The sequence below is a fragment of the Nomascus leucogenys genome, chromosome 19 (genome assembly GCF_006542625.1).
Source record: "Nomascus leucogenys isolate Asia chromosome 19, Asia_NLE_v1, whole genome shotgun sequence".
NCBI lineage: Eukaryota > Metazoa > Chordata > Mammalia > Primates > Hylobatidae > Nomascus > Nomascus leucogenys.
Genome location: NC_044399.1, coordinates 16,001,125 through 16,027,464, shown reverse-complemented (window position 1 = coordinate 16,027,464; position 26,340 = coordinate 16,001,125). Strand labels below are relative to the sequence as shown.

The following is a 26,340-nucleotide window of genomic DNA, read 5'->3' as shown; positions in this document are numbered from 1 at the left end:
GTCTCATCTGGGACAAGGCAAGTCCCTTCCACCTATGAGCCTGTAAAATCAAAAGCAAGTTAGTTACTTCCTAGATACAATGGGGGTACAGGCATTGGGTAAATACAGTTCCAAATGGGAGAAATTGGCCAAAACAGAGGGGCTACCACATGATCTCTTTTGACTCCATGTCTCACATCCAGGTCACACTGATGCAAGAGGTGGGCTCCCATGGCCTTGGGCATCTCTGCGCCTTTGGCTTTGCAGGGTATAGCACCCTTCCTGGCTACTTTCACAGGCTGTTTTTGAGTGTCTGTGGCTTTTCCAGGCACACAGTGTAAGCTCTTGGTGGATCTACCATTCTGGGGTCTGGAGGATGGTGGCCGTCTTCTCACAGCTTCACTAGGCAGCACCCCAGTAGGGACTCTGTGTGGGGGTGCCCATCCCACATTTCACTTCTGCACTGCCCTAGCAGAGGTTCTCCATGAATGCCCCACCCCTGCAGCAAATTTCTGCCTGGACATCCAGGCATTTTCATACACATCTTCTGAAATCTGGAGATTCCCAAACCTCAGTTTTTTTATTTCTGTGTACCTGCAGACTCAGCACCACATGTGAACCACCATGGCTTGGGACTTGCACCCTCTGAAGCCACAGCCTGAGCTGTACCTTGGTCCCTTTTAGTCACAGCTAGAGCAACTGGGATGCAGGGAACCAAGTCCCTAGACTGCACACAGCAGAGGGACCATGGGCCTGGCCCACAAAACCATTTTTTCCTCCTAGGCTTCCAGGCCTGTGATGGGAAAGTTCTCTGACATGCCCTGGAGGCATTTTCCCCATTGTTGTCTTGGCGATTAACATTTGGCTCTTAGTAACTTATGCATATTTCTGCAGCCCTCTTGAATTTCTCCTCAGACAATGGGATTTTCTTTTCTATCACGTTGTCAGGCTGCACATTTTCCATACTTTTATACTGTATTTTCCATTTAAAACTGAATGTCTTTAGCAGCTCCCAAGTCACATCTTGAATGGTTTACTGCTTAGAATTTCTTCCACCAGATACCCTAAATCATCTTTCTCAAGTTCAAAGTTCCATAAATCTCTGGGGCAGTGGCAAAATGCTTCCAGCCTTTTTGCTAAAACATAACAAGAGTCACCTTTGCTCCAGTTCCCAACAAGTTTTTCATCGCCACCTGAGACCACCTCAGCCTGGATTTCATTGTCCATATCATTATCAGCATTTTGGTCAAAGCTATTCAACGAGTCTCTAGGGAGTTCTAAACTTTTCCACATTTTCCTGTCTTCTGAGTCCTCCAAACTGTTCCAACCTCTGTCTGTTATCCAGTTCCAAAGTTGCTTCCACATTTTCAGGTATTTTTTCAGCTGCGCTCCACTGTACTGGTACCAATTTACTGTATTAGTTCATTTTCACGAGCTACTGATAAAGACATACCTGAGACTGGGCAATTTACAAAAGAAAGAGGTTTAATGGACTTACAGTTCCACATGGCTAGAGAGGCCTCACAATTATGGCAGAAGACAAAGAGGAGCAAGTCACTTCTTACATGGATGGCAGCAGACAAAGAGAAAGAGCTTGTGCAGGGGAACTCCTCTTTATAAAACCATCAGATCTCATGAGACTTATTCATTATCACAAGAATAGCATGGGAAAGACTTGCTCCCATGATTCAATTATCTCCCACTGGGTCCCTCCCACAACACATGGGAAATCAAATTGAGATTTGGGTGGGGACACAGCCAAACCATATCATAGGTGCTCAATAAATATGCTTCATTGATTTTCCTATCATCTCATAACATTCTACTCTCTGTTTTCAATTCTGGATTTTATCTTTCTCTCATACTTTGGCTGGGTACTACTTTGGAAATATAGAATATTTGATCAGTGTGTTAGAATTAACTGCAGGGAGAAGTCAGTCTGTTAGTGTCAAGAATCAGTCATCTGGTGGTTAATCACCAACTGTCTGAGACACTGTCAGGGATCAAGCCTTGGTAGTTTTCTTCTGCAAATGTATGTTTGTATACTCATCGTTGTACACATCCCTGAAGGGAGAATTTAGATGGCATCTTATGCTTATATTATTCTGTGTCTTATCCAGTGTCCAGCCTAGGTCTGGGCATGAAATGTAAGCTGAGGAACACTGGCTTTGATTGACAGTTACCAATGAAGAAACTATATGCAGAACAGCTCTTGCATTCCTCAGGCAGAAACAGCAGCAGTGGGGTGTGGGTTCTTAGTGTGGCAGGGGGCCTGGAGGGATGAAATATAGCACATAAATATAGGGACATTGGAAGAACATGATCTCTTGTTCAAGAAGCATATAATTTTGTTGAGGAGATAAGATGTAAGCACATGGAAGAGACAGTAGTGCAAGTAGTAGGGAAGAAGTCTGTAACAGAGCAGAGAGTAAGTGATATGCTAGCCAGAAGTACAGGTTCTATATTGGACTAAAGAAATGTTTCTTAGAAGACAGTGGCTGAAAAAAATGGTTTTCTTGCAAGACAAACTCACATTAATTAACATAATAGGAATGCCAAGATCAGTAATGGATGTGGTGGGGGCTGGGGTGTAAAGAAAGAAATTCTGAAGTCTTCAAATCATTGTACTCTTAAAAATACTCTGGCTATGTTGACCTATTCAGAATATAGACTCCTACTCTTTAAAACAAAGGTGTTGAGTCAAATCCGCTATCATCTGGGATTGTTGCTGTTGTTGCTAACTCAGACCACTCCCTGCCACTATTGGTTTCTTCTTTCATCTGTTCTTCTCTGCTGCCCCTCCCATCTGCTAAGCTGTTCAGAGGAGGCTTGATAATCTTGGAAGAAGAGGGGAAGTATCAGATGTCTTTTGGTCTAGTATCCTCACTTTACAAAAGAAAACAAACAAACAAAAACAGAACATACCTGGGAAGCAGTTTTTTGATGGCAATACAAAGATTCCGTGACAAAAAAAAATTCATTTTTTGGCACTTTTGCTTTTTAAATGCTTTAAATCTATTCCATCATCTTCATTATGACCCTGCAGGTAGGGAGGAGACAGGCTATTCTTAGCTTCCCTCTCTTTTAACAAGAATGAATCTGGACCCAGAGAGATTACTTGGCTTGCCCTGAGGTCTAATATTGAGTGGCAGTGAAACCTGGTCTCAAAAATGCCATCCTTGGACTGCTCCCACCACAGCGCCACTGCATTTGAAGAAAATAGACAGCCTGCAGGAACTTTGACCCTCCTACCCTTTTCAGTCCTACTGTGATTGTTCCACAGGAAAGGGCTTCGTGCCCTGGTGTAAGATGACTAATGTCCTCTAACATTAGTAAATATGCCAGCCCTGTCACACATATTTTCTGGCAGACCTTTGCAATTTTATTCTGTTTTCATAAGCAGTTAGTATTGTGCTATAAATCACTTCCATTTTACATCCCCCAATATTAATAATAGATAATTATTTATGCTTCTTAGTTTATCCTGAAGGGGAAAGAGATTGGAGGAAAGAGAAAGAGGGTGGGAAAGAAGGGCAGAATTTAATTTACAGCTTTGGCGAATCCATTTTGCTGTACTTTTTTTCAGTGTTTATACAACAGTCATGGGGCACAGAGATAGCTATATATCCTGTTGATGAAATGCCAGGGCATCTTTCAAAACCAAAGACATCTCTATGTAAATGGTGTTTTCTACTCACATTATCTTAGGTTAGTTTGATTCTCTGTCAAATTGTCCATACAGTCCTAAATGGGTTGTTAGGAAAATGTGTATATGTTCCCGGTGCATTTGAAGACAGTGTAAGTCTTTGGCCGACTTATAAAAATTAGAATACATGGATTTGATAGCCCTTCTCCAGTGCAAGCCCTGCTGTTGTGCCCTGTGGCAGGTTCACCAAAGACCTTCCCAACAAACAAAGCACATAGCCACCTTCTTCTCCATTAGCATCAAGGAGTGCCATGCATTGGTGTAAATAAATATCACTCTTCTCTACAACGAAATCTTCCACGCTGCCTCAGGTGACAGGAAAGTATTGACAGTTAATATTCACCATCATTAACAAATTGAGCCCCTGCAAACAAAACTAATCCTGTTTAACTATCTTAATGTATAAGGTACTTATGCTATTGCAAATTCTAGACACTTGGAATTTAGTGAGTTCTTGACAACAAATGTATATGTGTGCAAGGTCGCAGGGCACATGATACATTTTCAAACTTTCACAGTAGCAAGTCCAGAACAGGACTTTAAATCATCCCCCCAGATAATGTCCTGGATACACTTGTTCCAGGGCTCCTGGAAGTATTGGTTTCTGAAACTGCCCGTGTAAATCACAGAGATTTTTAATAGCTTTATTGTTAGACAGGAGTAACCCCAGCTTTATGTAACCATTCTCCTCAATTTCCGTGAAATAATTGGCAATGGTTAGAAGCTTAGAATGTGGTTCTTAGAAGGAACATTACCAAAGAAAACACTGGCTGCAACTAGAAATAAGGACCCATTTTCACCAGCAACATTGTTGGTGTGTGTGTGGTGGGGAGTGTTTGTACCTTTCTTTGACTAAAGATCAGTCTTTGTGTTAAAAATAGAAAAGCCAAGCACACAGTTCAGAGTTCCTGTTCACTCAGCAGATGCTTTAAGGGGTTGCTGATAGCTTAAATTTAGTAACCTTTTCAATCACTAGTTCTTCAGGGTTCCTTTTAAGATGTCTTTCCATGACATCTGAAAACACAATAAATTTCAAAAACGTGCTCACCACTTGAATCTGAATATCGAGAAGGCCAAGTGTAGACTCCAAAGCCTCTCAAAGGGATTTTCCAGATGGCAAAATGATAACAGCTTTCAGATTAAAAAAGTAAACGTAAGTGCAGTTTTTCACTGTGTCAGACTCAACAAATACCCTATTAGTATGTTAACCACACTGATGAGACATTCAGGCCATAGATCAATAATGGATGATTTGAGAACATGGATGTTAATGAAAGAGTGGATGGCCAATTTGACTGTAGGTAAATACCTACGTCTTAATGGTAACCAGGAGAGATGTAACTATACAAAAGCCATTTGACTGCAGTGAGCTATGATGATACCACTGCACTCTAGCCTGGGTGACAGAGCCAGACCTTGTCATTTAAAAAAATAAAATAAAGTCATTTTGGGAGTAGAGACAGAGGAGAGGATCTAAACGTAATAGGACCTTTACTTACTACACTGCTTTCAAGTACCCAGCATTCTATCCCACCTTACCAATTTCTTCGTGTATTCATTGATTCATCACACGTTTATTGCCTGTCTCCAATGGCCTTCTCAAAAGATCTTAGAATTCAAAGACAAGCAGAAGAAAAATCACAAAACAGTATGAGTAGTATATTCAAATTATTTGTTCAACTGTTTGTTCAGCAAATTTTTCTTGAGCATCTACTATGTGCCAGGCCCTGTGCCAGACCCTAGAAATATAATGTCAAGTGAAACAAATATGACCAGAGTCCTACAGTCGCATGGATAAGATTTTCATTAATTAGTTCTGACTGTATGATCATTTAGCTGGGGGATGAAAATAGAATGAATCATGGACTTCCATAGGGATTTAGGCCAATGTCACATGTCACTGTGTGTCACACAGTTCTTTTCCCATTTGAAAAGAGAGACAGACAGACAGAAGACAGACAGACAGACTAGAGCTTCTCCCAGTTGTCACTCTTCCTTGAAAGCTGACACCACTTGTGATTTGAGTCCCCTGAGAATCTTATGGCACTCTGGCCCAGAAGGCAGGAACTGTGCTGCCTGTCTAATTATAGCTGGAAAAGGTGACTTCAGTTTCATGACAGGAAAGAAGGAAGAAATTGGACATCCAATCAAACCAACAAAATTTTGGATGAAAATGAGGCAACATATTTCTAAGCCTGGATGAAAGATGGAAATGATGGAGTGGCTTTCTCCTACCGCATCCCACTACTGCTAAACCACATGAGAACTATCTCTAATAGGACACCAGGAAATCTGCCAAAAGAAACAGTTTCTTAGAGAGGGAGGCTGAGGACTGAGGGTCCTGTCTTATAGATCACCCCAGCTGCCAGGAGAGAATTACTGTAGGATGGAAGGTATTTGTTTACCACAGCCCCCGAAATCTGCCTCCTCTGGGAGAGAAGTGGTACCAGCCCCCTGGTTACTCATGCAACTCTGTGGTCATATAAATGTCAATGCTGATTTGTCGAAAGGGTCCCTTTACCTGGGATGGAGAGCACAGTTTGTTTGTCTCTAGTGCCAGTACCTTTTTCAGGCCACCCTATCAGAAAGTCTTATTTTTGAAACAGTTAAGAAAGGCCTCTATTTTTAAAGACTGACTTGAAATTTTTCTTTTTTTCTGTTTAAGTAATCATCAACAGGATTTTTTTTTAAATTTTCCAGCTCTCCTCTCTGGCCCACTTAGTTTTAATTCTGTTTTGTCTAAAACTTATCAAGTGGTGACTTGCTAGGGTGGAGCCAGGTGACAGCTGGGATTAGAAGGCTTTCTGTTCTGGCCTCAGAGTGCCTTCTTCTTTCCCATACTATTTTATAAATATATTCAAATAGTCTTAGCCCTGAGAATCTTGGTCACTGACTACCTTGCTTTTCTTCTTCTCCAAATACATACATCTCTAGGAAACTGTCTTTGTTTAGCTTATGATTTTTCAAAAGGAGAAAGGATTTGAATAGTCAGTGTTTTATTTTTATTTGTTTTCTAGGCTCGTTGCTTTGCATTTTTTCTTATGTTTTCTTCCCTGACACTTTCCTGACACTTTCCTTACTCAGAAACTGCCAGCCTTACCCTGGAATTCTATTCTACCAGAACACTTTCTCCAGTTATGGGCTTCCTAGCTTGTGGATTTTTAGGTTTCTGTTTAAGACACTTGCATCACTTTGAGAAAAGTTTGAGAAAGCAGAAAAAGGTAAAATACAAAGTGATTAATATTGTGAGTAACATCGTATCTGAGAAAACTTACCAAATGTTTTTGGGAAACACTGATAGGCCATAAAAACCTAAAAATGTTCAGGTTGAATACCCTTATCCAAAAATGCTTAGGACCAGAAGTGTTTCAGATTTGGGTTTTTTTTTTTTTTCTAATTTCGAAATAGTTGCATTATACTTACCAGCTAAGCAGCCCAAATCCAACAAGCTGAAATGCAAAATACTCCAGTGAGAATTTTCCTTGTGCACCCTGTGGGCATTTAAAAACATTTCAGATGTTGGAGCATTTCAGATTTTTGGATATAGGAAGCTCAACCTGTAATAAATGTCTTTTTCCCTAACTGTCTCCAGTAGATTCTCTTTTCTAACCTAGCAGGTTTGTTTGTTTGTTTCCCAACCTTGCTTTCTCCAGCTGCCAAGCCTTTTTCCAAGCTGTGCTCTCTTCATGAATATACTCCATCTCACCTTCCATTGCCCCAGCTCAAGTCCTATCCCTTTCATGTAACTGTTTCCACTCTTTCCAGACCACATTCATCTTCTCTTTCTCTGAGTCCTGGTGCACAGGCATTCTAGTACCTCCTTACCTCCTAGTTGAAATGGTTTCATTCTTTGAATGTATAGTTTGCAAAGTTTCTGGATAACCTATGAGGACCTATGATCTTTTCTTCAAAGAGAATTGCCATGGCACTGATGATTGTCACTCTTCATTTCTTAGGAAACTCTACCAGTTTCTCTGGTCTTAGGCAGGACCTGGTGAGTCACCTAGTCTAAAAATCTCCATGGGCCCCAGTCATGGAGAGTTTAGGTAACTGAAGCAGGAGCAGCCACCCCGCCTCAGTTCCTCCCTGATCTCAGCATTTCTGAACGCCAAGTCAGCATAGCCAGTGCCCCACTTCACCATCACTTATGTTGTGGATTATGTCTTTTGTTTTTTTGTTTCGTTGTTTTTTTTTTTTTTTTTTTGAGATGGTGTCTCGCTCTGTTGCCAGGCTGGAGTGCAGTGACATGATCTCAGTTCACTGCAACCTCTGCCTCCAGGATTCAAGCAATTCTCCTGCCTCAGCCTCCCAAGTAGCTGAGACTACAGGCACACACCACCACACCCAGCTAATTTTTGTATTTTTAGTAGAGACGGGGTTTCACCATGTTGGCCAGGATGGCCTCGATCTCCTGACCTCATGATCTGCCTGCCTCGGCCTCCCAAAGTGCTGGGATTACAAGCGTGAGCCACTGCGCCCGGCCCTGTCTTTTTTTTACCCCCAGAGAAACACTGGTAAACAGCCCTCTTGCAGGATCAGCCCCTTGTACTCCCATGAAGATTAGTTAAAACTGAGATTTGATCTGGGGAGGGTTAGACCACGTGTAAACTTGGCCTTCACCCTCTGTTAGTGAGGTCTGCTGCAAGCATGCAGTGCCTCACGATCTGGATATTTGAAAACAGAGTTTTATAAGATAACATCTGTCCCCTCTCCATGAGCAGTGCCTTTGTTTTAGATGGAGAGATGAACTTCCCTACTAGGCCAGGGAGATAACCTATTGCATAGGAATTGCAAGATAAATAAAACCCAATCTTTACTACCTCTCCACCACCACCCACCAGCTCCCATGAAATGCTCGTGGGAACAAGAATACATACTAGCTCCAGGAAAGTAATCAAGTGAGAATTCACTGAAGAGCTCGAGGGTGCTTCTGTGACTGTTAGAATATTGTTTTCATTATGGAAGCTTCAGTGTGTCACTTGTTTTTGTGGATAACAGTCATGGTCAAGACCAAAGATAAACAGAACATTTGTCTTTAAAATGAACTCCCTGCACGTCTTTGCCAAACCTCCTGAACATGAGATCAGGTTCAATGAGAAGTGCTTTCCACATACCCATGTGTTCAGGTATGATATGCCTCTGTCATGGTTTGAAGGATTTTAGTTATCCAGTTTTTAAGCATATTTTAAAATATAGAAATATAAGGCAGACTGTTTTTCCCATCTACACTCAGATTCACAGATTTTCAATCAAAGCAGAAATATTCAGTTGCTTCTCCTTAAAAAAGCAGACCCAATACAGAGTTTCAGTTTTACAAGATGAAAAGAGTCACGGAGATGGAGTGTGGCGATGGTTGTACAACGTTATGAATGTGTTTAATATCAATGAACAGTACACTTAAAAGTGGCTAAGATGGTGAATTTTATGTTATGTGTATTTAACTACAATAAAAATAGTAATTGAAAAAGTACTAAAATAATAAAAAGACCAAAAAATGTGGACTCAAAAAGACAATCCTTATTCTTTCTATCAGCCAGTGCACTGTTTTACATAGCAGGTGTGCAAAAAAATTGTTCCACATAAATAAATAAGTGCCTATAATGATTTCCGTATGCTTGTTTTATGACTATAAAAAGATCATTGACTATTTTAAACTGAGTAATGGGCAGAAGTTTTGTCAGTTTTCCCTTCCTAGCATCCTAGCAGCTTATTAGGTTGAAGAGTAAATAGCAGAGCAGCAGGAATATGATAGGATTGTCAAGCAGGTAAAACTGAATATCCATCCTCCTCCCCAGCTATTTGTAAACACCAGCACTCTGTCTCTCGGTTTCCCTGTTTCTTAGATGCTCAGCCTACAGAAGGAGAGAGAGAAATCTGGAACCAGATCAGCGCCGTCCTTCAGGATTCTGAGAGCATCCTTGCAGACCTGCAGGCTTACAAAGGCGCGGGCCCAGAGATCCGAGACGTATGTCAATGATCACGCTGAACGGACAACACCTGAGGAGGGGAGGGAAAACCACACATGCACGTGGACACACGCAAGATTAAGTAATAGCTATAGTATTTCCTACAGTACCAGGAAGAACAAGGAGGGTAATGTGTCCTTAAAAACAAAATGCATGGGTCGGGTGCAGTGGCTCACGACTGTAATCCCAGCACTTTGGGAGGCTGAGGCGGGTGGATCACCTGAGGTCAGGAGTTCAAGACCAGGTTGGCCAACATGGTGAAACCCAGACTCAACTAAAAATACAAAAAAAAATTAGCTGGGCATGGTGGCAGGTGCCTGTAATCCTAGCTACTTTGGGAGGCTGAGGCAGGAGAAGCACTTGAACCCGGGAGGCAGAGGTTGCAGTGAGCTGAGGTTGCACATCGCACCATTGCACTCCAGCCTGGGCAACAAGAGTGAAATTCTGTCTCAAAAAAAAAAAAAAAAAAAAAAAAAAAAGAAGAAGCATGAATCGCCCCTTTTATTCTAATGCATTAATCTGCTAGATTAATATTACCCATTCTCTTCTCAAACACACAAGTGATATTGCAGGACTCACATTTAAACAATAACGTGTCAATATATTATTTCATTTAAGAGAAACAATGTAAAGTCTGTGAACAACAGTTGAAATATGAACCATGAAGTCTGGGTGGACATGTACTTTCTGTCATTTGGTAATTACTCAGGCAGGTTCCACCAGTGTGATACGCAACAGCCAAAACCACCTTGCTTTCAGTTTGTCATCTCAAATGTCTTATGAGATTTTCTAAAATTAACAGAAAACAAAACAACAACAAAAACAGAAAAAAAAATCACCACTTTGACTTTTGCCACTTCACAATACCTTAAAAGCAAGAAACTTCACACTCTTTATTTGAATGCATTAGTTTTGTGGCAATACCAACACATACATATATGCATGCAAATACACACATACACACACACACATACACACACATGCACACAGTACTTCCACTGCCCCCATCCTTCTGAAAAGAAAACCACCACCATCATAATCCTCAAGTTGCTGAAACTCAGACAAAGCGGAGTTTCTAAGAAAGTAACAGTCCAGTAAGAGGTGGTTTTTCTACTTAGGGGTCACCATTTAATTTAGACAATTTAGGTAACGTGACAAACTGGCAGAAATGCAATACCTATTAAAGATAAAGGAAATATCTACAGAATGTGCACTTTATAATGAGCACTAATTCCACTTTGGAGGGGTCTAATGGTGATGGAGAGGGCTGAGTTTCTTCCAATTTAGATGTGAATTTTTTGTATTCAAGATAACAGAAACAAGTAAGATGACACAGGACGTAATTGTAGAGCCATTTGCTGTATGTTCAAGTGTTAAAATTTCCATTCATAATGAGCATGTAGGAGGACCGTCCAATGAACTGGTGTTGATTTAAGTAGTATACATCAGCAAAATATAGCAGGGATTGTATTTTAAACTAAATCTTAGGGCATTTTAATGTGGAGCTTACCACTTCTTTTTAAACAGTCAGCTCTACTGTGTTTTTGTAGGCAATTCAAAATCCCAATGACATTCAGCTTCAAGAAAAAGCTTGGAATGCGGTGTGCCCTCTTGTTGTAAGGCTAAAGAGATTTTACGAGTTTTCCATTAGACTAGGTGAGTATGTGTTTGTAGTTTTTGTAGCCCACATACGGAGTTCTGTTTTGGTGTTTGAGTAGGTAGTGGGAACAGTGTGGCATATTGGAAAATGTCCCACATCCATCCACTGTGTCAAATGAGAGGCCATTTATGAGCAACAACTCTTGTCATTTTCATTTCTGTCAATCCACCACAAAGTTTCTTCCCCTGAAGTTATTGGCACATTTAGTGTGTCTCTACTAGTGAGTATCTTCTTGGTCCTGTTCTCATCTGTGTCCAACTCTTAATAGTTTTACTGTGGGCTGATCACATTTCTAAATAACAGAGAATTTAAAAGATAACAGGTTACCTGCTCACCCAACCAAGAACTTGCTTGTCTGGAGTCATATGATAAATTTAATAGAGTAAAATACAAGAAAAACAAATGTAACATTATTTCCTTAAGCTTTAAAAAAGTGTGCAAGTACAGGATGGCTTTGTAGATGTTGAGTAATGCCAAATCTGGTTGGAAATAGGATCAATGTGACCAGCAATATGACAGAATCACTCCCCAGGGCAGAGGCTTCATTGGTTAATACAGTATATCTTGAATGAGGAAGGCACGTTCTACTCTACTTTTGCCATAAAATGGGTGCCACAGATTAAGAGGAAAACAGAGGACTTGAAATACCTTTGAGGAGTAATGACCATGATGTTGAGAGGACTAGAAGTTAAGACCAAGGATAGTACTTGAATGAACCAAACCAGTTTTCCAAGAAGAGAGGGTTTCTGACGACTCGCAGATAGAAGAGAGTAAAAGAGAACATAGACTTCTTTCTATATTTCCTCAAAGGGTAGACCCAGTGAATGGAAATTCTGAGGAGCTAAATTTTTGCTCAACAGAAGGAAAACAATTCCGTACGAGAGCAGGCCAAGGTAGAACTGGCTGCCTCAGAAGAGAGTGTATTCTTACAGATGGAAATATCTCAAAAAGGCCAGAGACATCCCTATAGAAATGCTATAAAAGTTACGTAAGAACTATATAGAGCAGATGTCCGCAAACTTTTCTGTAAAGGGCCAAATCGTAAATATTTTAGAGTTGTGGGCCGTCCTGTCTTTTTTGCAACTACTCGCCTCTGCCACTCTCACGTAAAGGCAGCCCTAGTCATTACACAACAGAATGAGCATGTCTGTGTTTTAATAAAACTTGTGTTTATTTACAAAACACAAATAATGGACCAGATTTGGCTGATGGGTCATACCTTGCCAATCCCTGCTTTAGAGGATTGGTTAAATGACTCTGTGCTATTAGAAATATATTGAAGAACAAGCTATAAGGGAATGTTTAGAAACAGACAAGTGGGAGTGGTGAAACTGTTGCAAGAAAAATAATGGAGGTAGATAGGGCAATGGGTTCATAGAAAAATATTCTTGGGATTAGGTTAGAGTGTAGATGCAGAGAAAAGTCCAATAGGGGCAGAGGTCTTTCCCTGCAAAGCCGGTCATCTAACCCATGTGTTTAGGGCACTGTCACATCTCATCCTGAATCATGAATGGCTGTCTCATGCACATGACCCGAAAACACATATTTGTGGTTTCCTAACAGTGTCAGAAATTGAGATTACTAAATATGTCCAGGTCCAGCTGAGCTTAGAGAGAAATTTACAAAACACTGTGGCCATGGGGGGTTTCCGCAGGGGAGGCCGCCTGCCCAGCCACGTGGGATTCCTTCTCTTCCTGGTCTGCATGCAGCACACCTCACATAGTTATCAGGAAAGACTCAAGCAGGTGGTCTCTGAGATTGTCAGCTGAGGCTGGGAATTGTGTTCTGTGAAGGTCCTCAGTGGGCCACCTCCAATATATCTATTTATCCCTTTGATTTTCAGAAAAAGCTCTTCAGAGTTTATTGGAATCTCTGACTTGTCCACCCTACACACCAACCCAACATCTGGAAAGGGAACAGGCCCTGGCAAAGGAGTTTGCTGAAATTTTACATTTTACCCTTCGATTCGATGAGCTGAAGGTTAGGCCAAATGTACTGTGAAAATTTAATAAACTTGTACTGAGTACCTACTGTTTACAGCTGCTCTGTTAGTGCTGTGGGGTGGGTGGGTAGAGAAATGAGTAAGATGTAATTCCTTCCCTAGAGAGACATATAATGTGGTGAGAATTTGCATTCCATGTGGTAAAAGTAATTTAAGATGATGATTTGTATATGGAAATTTTAAATCTGCTAAATGAAATCAGAGAAAACCTTTTCAAGTATCTGTTCCACATTGAGACCAAATATACTTTCCCTGAAATCTAGCCCACAGGGCATACTTTAAAATAATGAAGTTGTGGGTCCTTATTTTTAACCAGAAGTTGCTTTGACTCTTATGTAACAAAGAGAAGTCCTGGAGTATTTATAAAATCTAGTGTCTGGCCTCCTAATGCATATCCCCCATCTGATACTGAGAGATGACCTTCGCTCTTGTCTTCTGAATTTCAGATGAGGAACCCGGCTATTCAGAATGACTTCAGCTACTACAGAAGAACAATCAGTCGCAACCGCATCAACAACATGCATGTGAGTCCCTGGGTCGCCTTGATCTTTGCACCCTTCTCCATGGCTCTTTTGATTTCTGCAACAGGCAGAGCACAGAGAGAAGACAATGTCCTTGTCTATAATTCAGTTCCAGAGAAAAAAAATTGGAGCATTTGGACTTTCTCTTTATAAATCCATCTTCTCTTCTTATTTTCATCAGCTAGACATTGAGAATGAGGTCAATAACGAGATGGCCAATCGAATGTCCCTCTTCTATGCAGAAGCCACACCAATGCTGAAAACCCTTAGCAATGCCACAATGCACTTTGTCTCGGAAGTAAGTGAAGTTGAGCAATGAGGGGCTTTCTTTCTTAATTCCACACAGGAGCTGCAAGCAGGGCTAATGTACATTTGTGTCTCCCATTTAGAACAAAACTCTGCCAATAGAGAACACCACAGACTGCCTCAGCACAATGACAAGTGTCTGTAAAGTCATGCTGGAAACTCCGTAAGTTAAATCAGAGATGTATTCGCGGTTGAGACTTCACCCAGCCAGTGTCTGTTAAGATGATGATGTTAATGACATGTAACATTTGGGTCAACACCCTAAAGTTTTCATGTATATTATCTGCTTTAATTTCATTAAGAACTCTGAATGGTAGGTGTCACTATCACTATTGCATAGCTGAAGAAGCTGAGGCCCAAAGTGGTTGGCTGACTTCCCAACAACTGCATAGCTTGTTAGGTGGTAGAACCAAGGCTCAGATCAAAGATGCTGTAGAAGATGTGTAAGAACCAAATGGAGGGTGTGTTAGATGATGGGACATTATGAAAAATATATTGTAGAGAAGATACAAAACCAAGAGTTGACATGATAAGACTGTTTCAAGAGTGAAAATGCAGGTCTCTGTCTCTGTCTCTCTCTCTCTCTCTTTCTTTTTGTACCTAAACTAGTTACTACTTGTTAGATTTAAAAATGATTGAGAATACTGAGGATGAAGCAGCATGGTAATCTGTGCTCAAAATTCTGAGTTCCACTTATGGCTGTAGCCCCTGCTATGCCTGTAAATAACTGGCCTGACTTCCTGAGCCTCAGTTTCCTCATCTAATGAAGTTCCCATAAGGCCATCTACTTTGCAGAGTCTTTAGGAGGACCAGAGGCATCAAGAGTACCTTATAAAATCTGATAGCCTGTTCAAATGTAAGATGGCATTAATTTCAAATATTTCACTTGTACCAAAGTTAAGATTTATTCCAAGGCAGAAATAGTAATCATCTTCATTGCAGAGCCAATTCATAATGAAATAGATGCTAAGAAAGCCTCTAGAAAAAAAACCCCTAGAATTGGCCTGAATTATCAGAATCATCAGTGACCCTGTCAAGGTAAGTGGACAAAATTCAAACTCTACAAATACTCTTGGATGCTCAATGAAGGATACGTAGTTTTTTTTAGAGATTTTTGCCAATCCAATACAATGTGCAGCCTGTGTTTTAACAAAGGAAGTTACTCTGACTGGAGACATGATAGCTGCTCTGTAGAAATGAGCCCGATTCTTTTTCTCTGTAATGAAGCCATTACTCTATAATCTTGGGCAGCCAGAGGGACCTGCTATAAAATATTCAAGATTGATAGGTGGAGGAGTGATGTACATGATGAGCTAGCCCACTGAAGGGCAGATGAGAAGGGAATTTACTGCCCTTTAATTTACCTTATTTTCACACTGAATTGCTGGTTGAATAGATTCGAGGAGAATTATCATGGATTTCCTTGGGAGCATATTAACTGGTTGTTGCAGGTCTGGGATTGTTCCCAAGAGAGGATTGGAGGCATCTAAAGTATCCAGTTATGGGGCCAAAGAATGCACATGTTCTGACAAGGAAGTGATGCCACTGCTGTTTCTTCTCTTGCAGGGAGTACAGAAGTAGGTTTACGAGTGAAGAGACCCTTATGTTCTGCATGAGGGTGATGGTGGGAGTCATCATCCTCTATGACCATGTCCACCCTGTGGGAGCTTTCTGCAAGACGTCCAAGATCGATGTAAGAATAGTTGTGAAATGTGCTTTCCAAATAAGGGCCCATGAATGTTGCCAGACCTTGTTTTTCTTCCTCAGGCGCCTCAAGACCACTCTACTGAGAGTGATCTTTCTAAGATGCACAGCCCATCCTGGCAGCTGTCCTCACAGCAAGATGTCCAGGCTTTTTCATGTGCTTAGGACAAAACACTCAACCTCAAAAGCATAGCAGCAATGTTACGATGCTGATCCCCTCAGGCTCTAATGGAGCAAATGAACAGTCACTTAGTTGCATGCAGTCCCTTCATTTATCCAGTGTGCTGTACAAATAGATGGTTTCTATTTTACGGGTGTCCTATTGTGAAGAGTTGGGAGATACTGCATTACAAGACACTATGGTCAAACCCCAAATTACCCTTTCACTTCCTCTCCCACCACTACCTGTTGCTCCACTCAAGTCCCATGCCTTTCCTCATCATTTGGATATACATGATATGTGTGAGTCCTTTCTCCTGCCCAGAGATCCCTTCCTCTTCCTCTCTGATGGGTGGGTTCCTTTCAGATATGCTTCAAACGTCACCTCATCTAAGAACACATTTTCTGCATGGGACGAGCCTTCTTGCTTCTCTGGTCCTCAGAGCACTCACCGTTCTGTATTTTCTGACTCCCTGACAGACAATTTCTTGACAAGGACAGAGACCATAATATCTATATACCTCATGTCTGCTCTATTGACTCACACAGTACCTGGCACATAGTGGGTGGAACTCAACAGACACCCTGTAGGTGTTTTGATGGATGAATGAAGATAATTGAAAACACATGATTTTGGTGTGCAGTTGCTTTGCTGTTGATTGTGACATAAAGCACACCTCCTCTTCATCCAGCACTTGCCTGCAGCACCAACCCAATAGTGTATCCCATGTACTCATTTAAAGCCTTTAAAGTGCAGAATAGCACCTCTTGGTAGTAACTTACTTACTCCAGTATAGCTGAGTCTGGGTGACACACTGTGTTCACTCATCTGCAGAGAACAGTGTCCTGATGCTCTGGCCCTATGCAAGAGAAAGTCTACATGCCCAGGAGGGCCATAGATCTGAAGAATGCAAGATAATGTATCAATTAAAAAATGTAACTTGGACTACTTATTTTAAGGTTCTGGGTTCGTAGTATAGTTAGTCATGTTTCTTCATAGACTCTTCATTATTTTTAATGTAATTATTTCTATGTACCAAGAAAATAAATATTTATGTGAAAAAAATTTTGACACGTAGGAAATCAAGACACGGTAAATTAAATGTATCTGTAATAACCTCACCATAGGCAGAGGATAACTGTTCATACAGCAGCATGCATGTGTACCTTCTTTTAGTATAGATGCTTGTGTGGACGTGTATGTGGATGTCCTTAACAAATTAGGACCCTGCTTTATGTGCTATTTTAAAACATATTTCATTTACATAAAAGTATATTATGGGCATTTTTATACCAATAAATATTTTTACTGTATCCTTTGTGAGGCTTTAACATTTTCATACTATAGATTGAGTATAAATAACTCTATAAATATTATTTGACTATGGATTCAATTCATTACCTGAGACTCATAAGATATTCTCATTACCATAGCCATTTGTTAACTTGTCACAGAGTCGACAATTAAAAATACACTGGGTAAAATTATGCCTTGTAACCCTAATCTTTAAAAAGCTTGGCTTTATATGTTATTTACTGAGTCTTTCGGTCGAGGCTGTAAACCTTATATCATGTTAAGTCTTCACGCATAGTCTTGATGAAGTTTGCTTTTGTCCATGGAGGCCTCACTACGTAAAGCTTGTTCATATGGATGTTTGCATGTACCTCTGAGAAAGTTTCAGGCTTAACAGGCACGGTAAACCATTTGAGATGGGCCATTTTTTTTATGACATATAGGGTCTCCATTCAGATACTAATCTGTTTCTAAGCCAGCAGTTATAGTCACTGGGCTTATAAATCATTAGGGCATCAGCATCAACTGTGAAAATCCCAGGATCTCTTTGTGAGGGCCCGGGAGAGGCAGGCACTGTGTGTACTTACAAAGGGCATGCTTTGGAGAGCAGAATAGGCATGCAGTGAGCTCTAGAAACCTAGGGGAGGGAGAAACTCATTTTGCTGAAGAGCAGAGACAGAGGGTGATGTTTGAGGTGGACCTTGAAGAAGATGTAGGATTTTCCCAAAAGGACAGAGGGAAAGCAGAGTCCTCCAGGCAGGGGGAATCATCAAAGTGGCCGCCAAGGCGGCACAAGCCATTTAGAGAAGAAATGCTAATTGTGGACGCCAGGAAAGGAGGGTTGGGAGAGGTGGTGTTTTCAATTGATTTCCTTGGAATCTTTTGAAATGACCCAATAAGTAATCACCTCTTAACCCCTGTCCCCATCTCAGATTTTATCCAGAATTCCAGATCCATTTCCCATGGACACCTGAAATATGGCCATCCCCAAAACAGAGATTCCCCTCCCCCCACAAACCTGTTCCTTCTCCTGGGTTCCTGTCTCAGGTATTTCACATCCTCCAACCAGTGTCTAAGCCAGAGGCTGGAATTGTCCCTGAGAACGAGGAATGGCTTCTTCACCCCATATCTCATCAGTCACCAAATCCTATGGAGTTAACCTCAGATTAGTCCCTGTCTCTCCTTGCTCCTCCATGCCCACTGCTGCTCCCATACTTCACACCCTCAGGGGCTCTCACTGCCCCTCCTCTCTCTGTTCTTGCTTCCTTCTGGTCCCTTTCCATATTCACCACATCACTAGATTATTTAACACCTATCAAGGATGTTTTCCACAGGTAAAGGCCCCCAACTCCTGAACATGCTGTCGAATTCACACTGCAACTGGCCCCAACTGCATCCTTGACAGCATCTTGTTATTCACACCTACAGCTTAAATCACCCTAAGTGGAACTCCAGATTCCCAAACAGCATTCCCTGCTCTTCCACCCCTTCCACATCTGCATTCTCACTGCTTCTTAGGCCTGGTTCACAAGAATACTTCTACACTATGATAATCAACTATGGGAGAGGGAGAGAAGCTCTGCATCCCTGGGCCTGATGCCATCCCAGGCCTGGGGTGGCATATACCTGGCATGCTTGTAGCTTCTCCCAATCTGGTATGCATGACAGACACCTCTTGTTTGCCATGACATTCTTTTTTGATGAACCTGTAGTGATCCTCACATGATTCCCAAACCCTGTGTTCTGGCAGCCTCCATCAGTCTATCAGGGTCTATCAGGCCTGTAAGATAAAACTTTTGACATACAAGAAGCACAATGACAGAAAATGTTTCTAAGGGCTGTTACAAAAGGGGCTCTAGTATAACCAAATCCAATATATAACAGCGTATGAATAGCTTTGCAGGAAGATTCTTGCTTTGCCAAAAAATACTCCAGGATATGCATAATGTAATGTGATCTATATAAATTCAGTTTCCATGCACTCTCCAAATTATGGGTCAACTATATTATACGGACACAAAAAGCTAAGACACTTGCCTAGGTTTGTGAAGATACTAAAGAAACAAGCATGAAGGAAACTCAGGCATTTAGCCTCTGTGAAGTTCACATTCTGAACAGTGGCCCTTCATCAGTCCTCTCAAAGATGGCTGAGACATAGACTTGGACCTCCAGGAGCTCCTGATCTAGTGAAGGAAAGAAGTTAATATGGGCACTAAATTCTCCAAGTTTCTCTGATAAATGACAGAGTCATATTGGGAACACAGAAAGGTGTTGATTGCTTCTATCTAATGAAGGTAGTGAGGTCAGAATAGGAGTCCAGGAGGTAATGATCTTCAGCTGGGTCTAAAATAAGTGTTAAGGGCTTGCCAGTCAAACAGGTGAAGGACAGAAAACATTCAGCGCAGAAGAATGGCATAAAATTATTCAGATTTCATTCAGTAAATCTCAACTGAGCACTGAGTGGACGGAAGGCCCTGCATTTGGCTCCATAGTACAAGGCAAGATCAAAGTCTCAAGTCTTTGTCCCTAAAGCCAGGCAAGTGAAATGTACAATTGCAATATAGTATGAAAATTGATAATGATTGCAGTCATACAGAATCCTCTAGAAGCCCAGAGGAACAGCTCACCAGCCTGAGGGGGTAGGAAAGCCTGTTGGCCATTTCTGCGTTGGATTTCTATGGGAAGAAATAATGTGACATTATGGGCACATGTTATTATGGGTAGACATTAGCATAGACAGTATTACTAAGATATTAACAAACATTGTGCTTTCTCCTCCTAGATGAAAGGCTGCATAAAAGTTTTGAAGGAGCAGGCCCCAGACAGTGTGGAGGGGCTGCTAAATGCCCTCAGGTGAGCTTCAACCCTGTGTCAGGCTCACAGGGAACAGCCAGCCTTTCAGGGCTATTGCCAATTTAAATACTGTTGTGGATACCACCAAACTTAACCCTTGCATATTTTAACACATTGAATCTTCCTAACAATCTTTTGAGGTCAGCCCCATTTTTATCATTCCCCTTTTTAAAGATGGAAAAAAAATGAGATTTAAGGAAGTCAAATAACTTGCCAAAATTCACACAGTAAATGGCCAAGCTGGGACCTGAACCCAGGCGTGGGTCACCCCACGGGTCATGGACCTGATTCTCAGCCACACTGCTTTGGGGCTTAAAGAGACTCCTCAGAACAAGAGGCTTCCAGGCTCTCACTTTACAGTTTACCAGTGGTTCCCAAACCTGGCTGCACTTGAGGATTATGTGGGTACCTTTTGAAAACACTCCATGTGATTCTGACTGCATGTGACTCAGACCAAATGAATTGGAATCTCTGGGCTAGGGTCTCAGGTATCCATTTTGTGTTTCTTTGTTTATTCTAAAGCTCCCCAGGTGGTTCACATGTGCAGCTACCAGAATTGAGAACCCACTGTCTAGATGCCTAAATATTTGGCCAGCTGTGGCATGTTTCAGCTTCTCATTGCTAGCAAGTGATGCCTAGGCAGCTGCTTTCTTCCCTGGGATGCAAGTGCTTAATCCATTTCAGAGAGGGGATGCTTTTTTTTTTAGCTCTGACACATCTACAAGAATTGGTTGAATCACACTGCTATGTAAATCATTCTGATACTAGATTGCAGTCTAGAAGGTTTATGGCCCCTGTTGTCTTATTCATCTTTGATTCCCCTGAGTTCCACTCAGTGTTGTACATGCAGTAAGTGTTCAATAAGTCTAAGTGGGATGGATCAATAATGCTCTACGTATGTACAACACTCATGTTTTGCACTCCACCTCTAATCATATTGTCTCATTTAATCATCACAAGTCGGAGAGGTAAGGGTGATCTGTTACCCCCACTTAATAAATGAAGAAACTGAGACACACATAAAATGAACAAAACAGACCCTGAGGTTGATGCTGTTTTGCTGTGTTGCTAAGTCATCATCCTTTAGAAGAGACTTAGTATTAATATAAGAGCCTTCCAGAGTCTATGGGAAAAAGCAAGGTTTTCTTCTGGTGTCCATTTCACACCAGGATGACTTTCTATACACAAGAATAAGGCTTTAACTTCTGAATGTGTTGAGCTTTCCAGCTTTATTCAATCAAGCAAAACCCTGTGCTAGGCCCTGAGTCCCATCTGATTTGTTAGAATTTGTGTCTCCTGGAGACACTGTGATGATGTCAGAGGAGCACAGGCTTTCCAGATAGCAAAATGTAGGTTTGAATCAGAAATCACAAATCTCAATTCAGTAACCTTCTGATCTGGAATAGATCATTTAACCTCTCTGAATCTTAGTTTTCTTTTCTGTAAAATGAAGGCAATAACTTCACCTTTACAAAGTTATTGTAACATGAAACTTAACATGGAGTGCCCACGACCTGGCCAAAGTTTTATTACATGTTAATTCTCTTTTCCTTTTTCCTTCTTTTGCATGAATGATTTCTACACCCGGCTATTGGGAGGCTACAGATTGCACCATTTTTGTGGGTTTGCTTGCCAGCATTTGTGCCCCCTCGTGGTGGCGATGAGGTTAATTAAGCATTGCCAGGAAAGTGGAGAACCATAAACATTCAAGTTCTGGCAATGTTGCTATGCAAATCTCTATTCTGAAATTTGTGAGTCAGCAGGGGCAGCCTCAGTGGTCAGGATTTCTGCACTCAATCCTGGGAAATCCACCTCCCTAGAAAATGAGACCGCTCATATCTCCTCTGTGTAATTATTTGATTATGTAAAATATCTACTTGGTTTAATAACCATAATACAAAATTCCTTTGGAAGGAAGAATCAAATATTAAATCTGAGATGACTGTGAGCATTGAAGTGTGGATTTTTGTCTAAAGAAATAAGCCCAAATATCAATTGTATTTCCCAAGGTAAAGATGGGCTGAAGCTTACACGGAGCACTGTTTGCCGCTAACCTCTACCATTCTCTCTCCATCCAGGTTCACTACAAAGCACTTGAATGATGAATCGACTTCCAAACAGATTCGAGCAATGCTTCAGTAGAGCTCTGCTCAAAGAAGAGGATCTATGTGCTGACCTCAGAAGATGTATATGTTTACATAATTTAATACAGATTGATGTTAATACTTGTGTATTTACATAACCGTTTCCTTCTTGTCACTGAAATATATGGACCTTAATTTGTATCCTGACTGACTCAACCCAGCAGAGCATAAATTGACTTGAGAGCCTTACCTTTGATGTCTGAAATGAAACCCCCTTCTCCAAAGGCAAAATTCGGAGACTTTGATCTTTGCTACTGGAGTCCTTTAGCAACACCTGTAACGATAAAAAATTCCTAATTGTTTGTGGTAGTATTTTCATTCTAGATGTGTTATCTCTCTGGGAAGTATAGTTTATAGAAACACAAAGTATTTGATTTCCTGTGTCGGCTCAGCTACAAGAAACACAACTGTTATCTTGACAGAGGAAGAGAGGAATCCAAGAAAAATGCATGTGGAGAATTAAACCCAAGTGTTTTGAATTCAGCACACCCCCCTCTGTCCTCAGACTGCAGTCTACACGTGCAACTTCTCTGTTTGCACGTGTTTTATTAATCAGCATATTCCTTTTCTGTTTGGATTTATATCCCTCTAATGTTCTCCTTTAATTTCACAAGAAAAAAAATCTCCTGTATTTTAATCAGTTAGTGGGAGAGCAGCAGAAATAGATAGATGTGCTATTGCCACTGGACTGATGAAGGTGGCTGTCTTGGAACTGGGAGACAGGTTCTCAGAGGTGCACTCAGGCAACAGGACAGCCATCTCTCTGCTTCAACCCTCTGCCTACAGGGATTAGGGAAATGGAGCTTTGGCTTTGAAGTTATTTGTGAGTTTAGCAACCTTCCAGTTACCTGCAGAGTTCTGGGTGCACAGCCACCCCTCATAGGAGTCTTGTTCTCTGAAGACCATTCATATGAGAACAAAGGTCTAGGATACTGCATTAGTTACCAGAAAACTAGGGGAATTTAGAGGGGAAAAAAAATCCAATCCATGTTTTCTGTTTCCCAGGATTTTAAAAAGTAGCTCTTCCCCAACCCTGTTGCTAGCTTGTTGCAATATAAAAGCCCTGGTGCACCTGAATTTACTCCTGGCCTTACTAATGATTCATAGTGTGATCTTGGGAAACGTGTTTAAGCTTTCTGAGTCTTAACCTCCTTGTCTCTAAAACGGGCAGTTAAAACAATCTTCAAGAGCCCTGTAAGGTTAACGCTGATAAAACGACTGACTCCGCCCTTCTTCCTTAGTAAGTAGTATCCAGAAAGCATTGCCCCACCTTGTCTTGTTGATGAACAATATTATGAAGCCTGAAGTCATTCTCTCTGTAGATCAGAGCTTAGTTCGAATGGAATCATGAAAATCTCTGATTCTGGCCTCCTAAGGAAAAATGAAACCCAGAGGATGTGGTCATACAGGATGGCTCCCATGCGGTCCTAGAACCCAGGATGCTTCACTCTTGACTCCATGCTCTTCCTTTTATACCGTGTGGCTGTGAGTACATACTATGGGATGGGATTCAACCCTTCTAAGTAAATCCTCAGTCTGGTCTATATTGTTACTTGCCTGTTTCCACTAGAAGGAGTCACCCAGACATTTAGTGAGTGATAATCCTAGAAGTTGAGTCTGAGTACATCAGAGTTTGTCATTATTTGCAACATCCCAGGGATGATCTGTAAGACTCCATTGCTTTCTGGACTTTAGTGACCAGCTGATCTTCCCTTGGATCCTCCAAGAAAGGGGAAAAAATACTTGTCTTATGTTGTTTTAGCAAGGGAGTTCAGCGAAGTGGCAGGAGAGATTCCCTGGTCTGCATCTAAACATCAGTCAACAGAGAAGGAAAAGGCTCTTTTCCTTGGAGATTTTCAAGTTGAAGAAGTACAGCTGCTTGGATGGAGGTTCTCTCATCAGAATAGAAATGTGCTAGATGGTCTTCAAGACCTTTTTGAACCTATGGATTCTAAACCTTAGAGGAAGCCAGAATATGTGATTATACCAGATGAGGAAAGTTAGGAGATATTCATCTTAAGAGATATTCTATTTGGCAGTCACATGTTACACTTGAGCAACAATTGTCTAGACTAGAAATATAGAACCACACAATGTTTATCATCATTGGGTCAATTTCTCCCCCTCTTTCAAGTGAGGAGATTAAGGCTTAAAGAAAGGAAAGGACTTGCCAACCACCACAGGGCTCATGAGAGGCTTGAACCCATGTCGTGTGCCTCTACCACAGCTGACTCTCAGCTGGCTAAAGGAGAAAATGTGAGGAATTACCTGTCAGACTGAGTTCAGAGTAAATAGATGAGCACATTTATAACTCTAAATTAGACTTTCTATCAAATGGGACCAAACATATGGAAGGGGCTGCTGTCCTGCCTCAATTTAGCCAGGCCACCTTGTCTCAAAGCCCAGACTCAGCAGTACATGGATTCTGGGAAGTCCGGGGTCTGAATTGTTGTCTCTGATTACTGGAAGGACAGGTTAACTGAATGTCTGTGATCACTAACAGGTGATGGGCTTTGTGCCCACTCCGGAGACATTGTGGGAGACAAATTCTTTTAACAGCCTGTCCTCCCGCCATCAGGAGTCATTGAACAATCATGGATTGTTGTGTTTGGGTTTTTTTTTTTTTTTGCTTTGTTTTTGGTTTTGTGTGTGAGTGCGTGTGTGTGTGTGTGCTGCATGCACATGCGTCCAAGACTTATGGGTGGTTTAGGGGAAAATGCTAGCAACAGTATCAATGTCATTGTTAACTATATTTCATATTTGAGGTCTCATTGTTTTCAAATAAACAGTGTTTTCCATGACTGAGATATTTATTTTTGGGAAAGCAACAAGGTAAAAATTATGTTTCTCAGATGCACTGCTACTTTGGCATTATTACTGTGTTCTCAGAAACTCTTTGTGCGCCACTAGGAATTAGTAGTAGAAAAAAAACCAACAACAACAGCAACAACAAAAAAAAAACAACTGGAAATGGATGTCTTCACTTTAGGAGTGGAGTATTAACAACCAGAAAGAAAGTTTGGATATTGCCTTTTAACTACTAGTTAACATCATGCTTGATCAACATTTGCTCCTAGTTATCACCATTAAATTAAGACATTAATGGTAAACTGAGGTTACTGATGCATCATCACATTTAAGTAAAAATAATTTCATGCTTTCCCCAAAGAAAAATTAAGCCTCCCAATCTTAGGATCCAACTGTGTGGTAGAATTCAGAGACTTCTCATTCAATCTTATATCCTATGCAGCTACAAATATTTTTTAAATGTTAGTAATAAACATTGGAATTTTGTCTTAAAGAGTTCAAAACCTTGGAACCCAGTTTTCTCACTACATCTGTAAAGGCCATTACAGACCCAAAGCTGTTTTGAAGTTTTCATATGTTGTTTGCTGAAGTCATTGTAATTTTTTTTGCCTGCTTTGCCTTTTTTGTACAGGGGTTTTGAGTGTGAAATGAAAATTAAAGTTTGGTACATATATTTAAAAATGCACCTCTATTTTATATGATGCTCAGGGTTGAGTGGGTGATAAGCACATGATGATTAGTCTACATAGATATTTGCTAGAGACGTACTCTGAGAAGATCACACCAGCAGCCCTTCACCTCTCTATACCTGAATTTCTTAAAAAAAAAAAAAAGTCATACACAAAATGTGCTACTCTTGGTACCAGCTGTCTTTTGTTCATTTTGCAAGAGAACCCTGAATAACAGCCAAAGGCAGGAAATTACAAAAAAAAAAAAAGGCAGAAAATGAACAGAGACATGATTGATATCTAGAGATGCCTGAGCCCTACTTGTCGAGAGATGCTAAGAAACACTAATAAGTGATCTTTTATTCTTTCTTTTGAGTGCAATACTACTTCATGGGTTTGGCAAGATCAGCAAATAGACTGTTTTATGTTAAGTGTATTTTTCAGACAATGTAAGCCCTGAAATAATTCTTTTAACTATTCAACTTTGAGGCTTTCCTATAGCATTGCTTTTAATCCCTGCACTTCTGAAGCTGATCACCTGAGTTCTAATTGTGTGTACTATCAATGGCT

The 26,340-nt window shown here is 40.9% G+C and overlaps 1 protein-coding gene across 3 annotated transcripts in view; it reads left to right on the top strand.

The window, feature by feature from the left end:
• The window catches only part of FAM49A (family with sequence similarity 49 member A), a 110,686-nt gene extending 84,647 nt beyond the window's left edge, over nucleotides 1–26,039 (top strand). For 2 of the 3 annotated variants that reach the window (XM_030799619.1, XM_030799618.1), the window contains exons 4-12: nucleotides 9,529–9,650; nucleotides 11,202–11,307; nucleotides 13,155–13,291; nucleotides 13,760–13,837; nucleotides 14,016–14,132; nucleotides 14,224–14,303; nucleotides 15,707–15,833; nucleotides 20,080–20,150; nucleotides 22,229–25,095. In XM_030799619.1, the coding sequence (XP_030655479.1) occupies nucleotides 9,529–9,650; nucleotides 11,202–11,307; nucleotides 13,155–13,291; nucleotides 13,760–13,837; nucleotides 14,016–14,132; nucleotides 14,224–14,303; nucleotides 15,707–15,833; nucleotides 20,080–20,150; nucleotides 22,229–22,292 (902 nt within the window). In that variant the 3' untranslated portion in view covers nucleotides 22,293–25,095. Of the gene's footprint in view, nucleotides 1–9,528; nucleotides 9,651–11,201; nucleotides 11,308–13,154; nucleotides 13,292–13,759; nucleotides 13,838–14,015; nucleotides 14,133–14,223; nucleotides 14,304–15,706; nucleotides 15,834–20,079; nucleotides 20,151–22,228 lie in introns of all 3 variants that reach the window. The other variant, XM_030799617.1, reaches the window with a different exon arrangement.
• The last annotated feature ends 301 nt before the right edge of the window (nucleotides 26,040–26,340 follow it).